The 7,960-nt window shown below is 37.3% G+C and overlaps 1 protein-coding gene across 1 annotated transcript; it reads right to left on the bottom strand.

Annotated features, from left to right (window-relative positions):
• Positions 1-2,814: 2,814 nt before the first annotated feature.
• Positions 2,815-3,988, bottom strand: LOC115976415 (gibberellin-regulated protein 14-like). The gene is made up of 3 exons (XM_031097683.1): positions 3,862-3,988; positions 3,363-3,636; positions 2,815-3,246 (listed from the first exon to the last, which is right to left on the bottom strand). Exons 1-3 carry the CDS (start codon positions 3,916-3,918, stop codon positions 3,059-3,061), a joined length of 519 nt encoding a protein of 172 aa, XP_030953543.1. The 5' UTR covers positions 3,919-3,988; the 3' UTR covers positions 2,815-3,058.
• Positions 3,989-7,960: the final 3,972 nt, after the last annotated feature.

Here is a 7,960-nt window from a genome sequence, read left to right as displayed (position 1 = left end):
TTTATTTTTAAAATAAATTCAAATCTAAATCTAAGGAAGATGCATATTCGTTTTATTTTGAACAAAAATTCAGATCTGCATCTAAGGAAGATGCAGATCCGTTTTATTTTGAAGAAAAAGTTCAAATCTGCATCTAAGGAAGATATAGATCTGTTTTATTTTGGAGAAAAATCCAGATCTGCATCTAAGGAAGATGCAGATCTGTTTTTATTTTAAGAAAAATAGTTGATTACATGCAGATCTTTAAAACTAAGAAACAGATTATATCAACGAACATATTTTCATAAACTAAATTAACAAGGTAGAATATGAATATTTAAAACAATTAAGCATGTATCATCATGACAAGAGAAGCATAAAAACAAAAGGGTTAGGAAGCAACCTCTTGCATGAGCACTTTTCTTCTTGAGAGGATGTTTTAGGGTTCAAAGAAATTTGTTCAATTCTCTTTGAAACCTAAAAACCATAATTTAAGCAGTAACACTTAGAGAGGGGATCAGAAAATATGAGCAATTTAAGAGCCTAAAACATATGCCTCTCAGAGTGTAAAAAAAGGTGTTGAATTATAAGGCTCAGTCTCTATTTATAGAGGTTAGAGAACTCTAAAAAATAGGCATGGACAATTGGGGTGTGAATTTAGACGTATCCTTTTGCGAAAAGATCGAAAATGGTATGGATCCTTAGGCTCAGAAATATGAGGTTGTGTGCATGTAACAGTACGACTATGAGGGTGAGGCACGTCCACGTGTTCTTCAAGAGCAGCTGAGGTGGAAGCCATAAAAGGAATTCATATCAAGGAGGTGCTCTCATCACATGCCAAATCCACACCGTCATTTGAGAGGTCCGCCGAGTGAGAGAATCTATTCTACAGTGAGGCATGATGGCTTGATTCAGAATCAAGAGGCTTAGATGAGGATTGGTTCACGTGGTCGGTGTGGGGAGAGGCTCAGTCGGTCTAACAGGTGGAGTGGGCAACATGCCAATCTCGGTTTGGTGAAGGATAGCCATCGTGGCCTTCGCTGCCTGAAACTCGGGTTCCATTTACATACGGATAAGTAATTATCCCCCACAAACCATGGACCATGCTCTAGAACGGCTAGATAATCCGAAACTTGTATGAACTTAACTAAAAAGTATTCATGCCCTAAATCAATCATATTGAATGTACCTTTGGTGCGCCAAATACCTTGTAATCATATGAATAAGGCTTTATAGCCGAAGGACCTACCCACTACCTTAACGATGATGCTACTCTTCCATGGCGCATAGATTTTTCCTCAAACCTGAGATGACAACAGGATGACATGCTCCACATGGTGCAGATGCAAGATGTTCCTTGATGTGAACTACTTAGAGAAGACAACCACACAAACCCTTATTGTAGGTGTTGCTCCTTGGAAGACGTATGTATTATTATTGTAGCTTTGATCGTGGGGATTAGGCGAAATGAGCAGTGGCTGTGAAGATTGATTTTGTCAGACCATGAGTTGTGTCATTCTACCTCAAAACTAATTGATAATAAGGAAGACATACTCAAATCTTTAGTAGCATTTGACATCACATCACGCAAGCCTGTTTTTAGAGTAGTTGTAGGGAGTCAAATTGTGGTCCCCCCAACAATCCCTCCCTAACAATGACACTCTCATGACTCAAACCAATGACCTTGGCTCAGATACCATTTGTCAGACCATGAGCTATGCCATTCCACCTCAAAACCATTTGATGATGAGGAAGACATACTCAAATCTTTTATGGCATTCAACATCACACCACGCGGGCCTCTTTTTAGAGTGGTTGTAGGGAGTCAAATTGTGGTCCCCCCAATAGATTTCAATTATCTCTATCTGCCTAACCAATTGGGAATGGGAATGGGTGGTTGATAAGTTGGTCACTTGTAGTTCACGTGGGATTAAAAGAGGCTAACATGGTAAGATAGACTAGGAGCACTTAAGACATGTGGGATGGAGAGTTAATATTTTAATTTAATTTGTACAACGTGTGTATTCCATTTGCCACATAAGCAAATTTCATTAGTTTTTTAATGGTACAGACTAAATTGACTGTGACTTGAAAATAATAGGGACTAAATTGACTGCTCTCAAAATATAGAAATCAAATTGACTGTGACCCTAAAATGACTGTCTAAAATGATGTTTTCGCTTAAAATGTTTCTAAACCAATGTCTTGGGGCATTGGTTAACATTTCTATGATATAATTTGGCTTAATAGTACTAAAAAAAAATGTTTCGAATACTTGGCAAGATATGCCCCATTGTGTTTAGTTGATTGTTAGAATCTGTAACTTGTTAACGTTTCTTTCTTATTATAATAGTATATAAGAAAAAATAGTACTAAACTACTAATTAATAAAAATAAAAAAAAAAAAAAAAAATGAAGCAATCACTTCCAATTATATCTATCAAAATAAAAATATCCAGAAGATAGAGAAGTGGGTCACGATTTGTCACCAAGAAGAGCGCCTCAATATCACAATATATTGGCATATATATATATATATATATATATATATGGTCATGCTAAGGAGTGACCTTAGCGTAATGGTTAACAATCAATTTTTAAAAAGTTTTGACACCACTTTTATAGAAAAAAAAATGTCAAAATATTAATTATTTTCTTTTTCTTTTCTCATAAAAATTTTCTTTAAATGAATTGTTAACCTCTAAGGACACCTATTAGCGTTTTCCATATATATGTGTGCGCGCGCGCATGCGCGCCAAATTAATTGCTTTAAGGAAGTAGAAGAAAGGACATTGGAAATTCACTTATATATATATGAAGAAAATCTGGTAAATATATTAATATCTGAAATTGTAAATGGGAATATATAGTAGGCACCGCACTATGGTATACAAGAGTCTTGGCCTAATACTATATGCACAAATTTATTGCTTAGAGGAAAATAAATAGTAGAAAGTACACTGGAAAACAAATTATTTTCACACCTTTATGATACTATTACAAACTTTTATTGCTGAAATTAATACTTATTGCAGACTTATCAATATAACCAGCAAGTGATGATATATTATAGGCTGCTTCAAGGGCACTTGTATATTTGGCCGTGATGGGTCACCTCGGAGTAGCACTTGCCACATTTTTCCAAGTTAGTACCGCGTGGTCCTGTTGGAACACACAAGCATTGTTTACAACATCTCGTGCATGCTCTCTCGCACTCTTTCTTCCCTTTACCTGGGTTGCATCTCTCAAAACACACAGGTGTGCAATCTGTTCACCAAATCAACCACAAAACATACACAGTTACTTTATAAATATATCATTGAAAAAAAAAAGTTGATTTGCAATTTTTGTATAATTAGGAAAGACATGTATTTAACACTTACTATGTGCTGACTTCAATGGGGGCAGTGGTGCAAAAGTGGGTGCAGCAACCGGGGGCACATGATGAGGAGGGTGTGCCTTTGGTGGATGTGCATGATGAGAAGCTTGAGATGGTGCAATCTCATGATGATGTTCATGATGTGGTGGATGAGCGTGTGCCTTTGGTGGATGTGAATAAGTGGCAGGTGGATGTGCATGATGAGGACCACGAGATGGATGATGTAGATGTGGTGGATGAGTGGGTGCCTCTGAGAGTTCGTCGTCATGACATGAAATCTACAAAAAGGACAAACATTATCATGAATTAAGATAACCATGCGGCCATATGAAGCAAATAAGTATCAGTTTCGTTCCGTTCGTATCCCGTAGTTTTCAGTAGTTTATTTACTAACTATGAGACAAAAATGTAATTTTTGGTAATTTATCCGTTAAATGTGTGACAGAAAGATAAAAATTAGCTTAAAAAAAAACTAGCTAAGTGAGTGAGAGAGAGATGCATACTCTTGTGGTGACCACAAGAAGAGTGGTGAACAAAAAGAGCATAGCTTTGAAAGCCATTTTAGAACAGGATCAGAAAAAAGCTATAAGACAATTGGAAAGTTTATCGCTCTATGTTGACTTGAGGAATGAAGAATCATCTGTGGACTGTGGTATATATATAGAGCTCAAGCATGCATGGATTATCAATATTAGAGATATATCTATCTACAGCTGGCCTTAATTTGACTCAATAATCAAAATTGTGCGTATATGCTAGCTTCACCAGATGTTCACTAACTAAGCACAAGTTATGACTTGATGTCCAGAAACTCTTTTGTTTCCTTTTTTGGCGGAAAAAATGGCTTACGTCCTAACTGACCTCCCCTCCCAGAGTCCCAGGTTTCTTGTCTGCGTTAAATAATTGAGATTAAGATTAGACTCCACATTTTCATTTTAGTTACATGATTATGAACAATTTTATTTTTCAACTTGACCAATATATATAGAAGCCATGTGAGTTAACCTTATTGGCGGTCACGTTACTTAAACAGCTTTTTCGGTATTAGTATATGCCTCAATAAAAATTTTAGCACAAAATTGCAATACCCTATTGTTAATGTTTGTACATGGTTGTACCAAATAAAGACTAACCGGCCTTGATTGGAATTTACCAGATAAAAAGGATGTGGGGGAGGACTGCCCTAATTGTGCATCAAACCTTTGACTTTGGAATTCAGCAAAAAAAAAAAAAAAAAAAAACCCTTAGACCTCGGGGATGAAAGATCATATATAAAAGATAATCAAGATGCGCCAGGGTGACATGAGCTTCTAGATCTTTTTTCTTCATTTTTTTTTATCATTATGATAGAGCTTTTAAATCTTGAAAATTAAATGTCTATTTGGATTAAGGGGCAAGGGATCGGAGAAATAAAATATAATTGCCCTAAAATTAGACTAAATTTTAAAAAACTCGACTTTACTCCTCTTTAATTTCCTCAATTCAAATGAACAAACTATGCAAGAAAGTACCATCTGATAACAATAGAAAAACAGAGCATCATTTACAGTTAAAGGAAGAAGATGGTTAAGCACGTATTGGACTCATACACACGTGTGAACCACTAAATTAAACTATGTCGTTTCAGTGTGGGTGAGAGTTAGTTATAACTCGTGTGATTCTGGTATGGCACGTGTCTGTTCAATCCCAATCAGTTCAAGCTTCAGAGATGGCGGGAAATTCAGTTACAAGTTAGTTAGGATTGTTAGAAAGTTCTGGATCCTATTTTATGCGTGTAAATTCATTTATATATAAGTGAGATGTATTGTATTTCAATTCATTCAAGAAAATTATAATTCAGTTTTCTCTTCTCTGATATTCTCAATTCTCTCTCTCTCTGATTTTCCTTTTCTTTTCCTTGCTTCTTTTCTCTTTCACGCATCTCTACAGTTCTTACTTGTTTCTTCATGGTATCAGAGCCACAAACGGCCTTCACTGAACAGATGGCTTCTACTGCAATGCCATCTTCATCTTCAACAATGGTGTCTATGGCGTCTTCCTTTACAGCTTCTACTGCTTCGATCAATTTGATCAATCAACCTCTTTTGTTGCTGTCAAACATGTCAAACATGATGACAGTAAAGCTTGACAGTTCCAACTATATAGTTTGGAAACATCAAATCTCAATGGTGCTTGAAACTTACTCCTTATTTGAGTTACTCGATGATACTCAACCAATTCCTGAGAAATTCCTCACAGATTCTTCAAGATCTGTTACTGCAATCTTCAATCCAGAGTATTCAATCTGGAAATCAAAGGAGAAAGTACTTCTTACCTTCATTAGTTCAACGTTGACTCCTTTAGTTCTTGCTCTAACTGTGGGATGTCACTCAGCAAAGGAAGTTTGGAAAGTTCTCGAAAACCGTTTTTCTTCAGTCTCAAGATCACACATTATGAATCTAAAAGGAGAACTTCACAACATTAGGAAGGGCTGTGATTTTGTTGATCTGTATCTTCAAAAGATCAAGGTTGTGAGGGATAAGCTGATGGCAGTTGGAATAATTCTTGATGATGAAGAATTACTTCACATAGCCATCAAAGGCCTTCCCAAAGAATTCAATGCTTTCAAATCTGCTATACAAACAAGGAGTACACAAGTGAATTTTGATGAACTCACTACTCTACTTGGTGCAGAAGAGGAATCTTTGAATGAGTCTAATGATGTTAAAGAGACTTTTGCTATGGCAGTGAATGCCACACCTAGATCAGGTGGTGGTGGCTATAATCAGTACAACAACAGAGGAAGAGGAAGGAATAACAATAATAGAGGAAGAGGAAATGGTGGTGGTAGAGCATCTAATGCTTTTCCACATCAGTTTTCATCATACACTTCAAATCAGAACCATTCAAATCAGTTCTCTCAGTTCTCTCCATCATCACAGTTTCAAGGTTCAAGAAATGAGAGGCCATCATGTCAGATATGTGGGAAGAATGGTCATACAACAATTGATTGTTACCATCGCATGGACTATGCCTACCAAGGAAAGCACCCTCCAACCAAGTTAGCTGCTATGGCAACAGCTTCCAATGCTACAATTGCTCAGGAACAGCCTTGGTTAGCTGACAGTGCTGCAACGGATCATGTCACATCCAGCCTCAATGCACTCTCCTTCCCCAAACCTTACACTGGACAGGATCACCTAACTGTTGGTAATGGTCAAAACCTTCCTATCACTCACATAGGTAAAGTTCAATTCCCTACTCAACACTCATCCTTACATCTTTATAATGTCCTTAGGGTACCTTCAATAGCTTCAAATCTTGCTTCTGTTCACAAACTCTGCCATGATAATAATTCTTGGTGTTATTTTGATGAAAACATTTTATCTGTTCAAGCCTTGAACACAGGGAGAGTACTTTACCAGGGCAGGAGTGAACAGGGTGTATACCCTATCTACCCTAGTAAAGCTCCTAATCTGTCCTTACCTTCTAGAGTCTGCAATCATGTTGCCTCCACCTCTTCACTTTGGGAACTATGGCACAACAGGCTTGGTCATCCACATGCTCAAGTCCTGCAAACACTTCTCCCTAGTCTTAAGGTTTCTTCAAATAATTGTACCAGTGAATCTTGTACACACTGTCTTAGTGGGAAAATTCATAAACTCCCCTTTCCTACTTCCCATTTTACTGCTCATTCCCCACTTGAATTAGTTCACTCTGATGTATGGGGCCCTGCTCCAGTTTCTTCTATCAATAAATTCAAGTGTTATGTGTTGTTTGTTGATCACTATACTCGGTTTACTTGGGTTTATTTCCTTCAACACAAGTCTGAAGTCTTTTCTATGTTTGTTAAGTTCAAATCCATGGCTGAAACACAGTTCTCATCAAAACTTAAAATCTTAAGATCAGATGGGGGTGGTGAGTATATTTCTAAGGAGTTTAAGTCTTACTTATCTGCCTATGGTATTCTCCATCAACTCTCTTGTCCATACACTCCACAGCCGAATGGATTGGTAGAACGAAAACATAGACATATTGTAGAAACAACAATTACTTTACTGTCTAAGGCTTCCCTACCTTTCCAATTTTGGTCTTATACTGTTCAAATTGCAGTTTTTCTCATAAACTTGCTTCCTACTGCAACACTTCAGTTCCACTCACCATATTATCTGTTGTATCACTCCCAACCTGATCTCAATCAGCTCAGGATCTTTGGATGTGCTTGTTATCCCCTTCTCAGACCTTACACCTCACACAAGCTTGAACCTAGAACCAAGGAATGTGTATTTCTAGGTTACTCTTCTGTTTCCAAAGGTTACCTATGTTTTGATCCCATTACAAATTCTATGTATACCTCTAGGCATGTTTTGTTTAATGAATCCAAATTCCCTTTTCCTACACTGACTTCTTCTTCCTCACATTCACCTGTCACTCCTACATCTCCCTCAATTTGGTTGTCTAATCTTCTTTACTTACACTCTCTTCATCAACCTTCTATTTTAGGGCCAGCCCCACAGTCTGTCACTCCTGTCACACCTCTTGCCACTTCCTTTGATCAACCCTCTCACACAGTTCATTCTCCTGCTCCTGCTTCACCTAGTTGCTCTGCAACTTGCTCCCATC

This window comes from Quercus lobata, chromosome 2 (assembly GCF_001633185.2).
Source record: "Quercus lobata isolate SW786 chromosome 2, ValleyOak3.0 Primary Assembly, whole genome shotgun sequence".
Classification (NCBI taxonomy): Eukaryota; Viridiplantae; Streptophyta; class Magnoliopsida; order Fagales; family Fagaceae; genus Quercus; species Quercus lobata.
Note: the sequence above shows the minus strand (reverse complement) of the source record. Positions and strands in the feature narration are given on the sequence as shown.

Coding starts and splice junctions, on each gene's coding strand:
- LOC115976415 (XM_031097683.1), bottom strand. CDS start 3,918: ATGGCTTTCAAAGCTATGCTCTTTTTGTTCACCACTCTTCTTGTGGTC. Junction 3,637..3,861: donor TTCTTGTGGTCACCACAAGA/GTATGCATCTCT, acceptor TCCTTTTTGTAG/ATTTCATGTCATGACGACGA. Junction 3,247..3,362: donor CCCATTGAAGTCAGCACATA/GTAAGTGTTAAA, acceptor TTTGGTGAACAG/ATTGCACACCTGTGTGTTTT.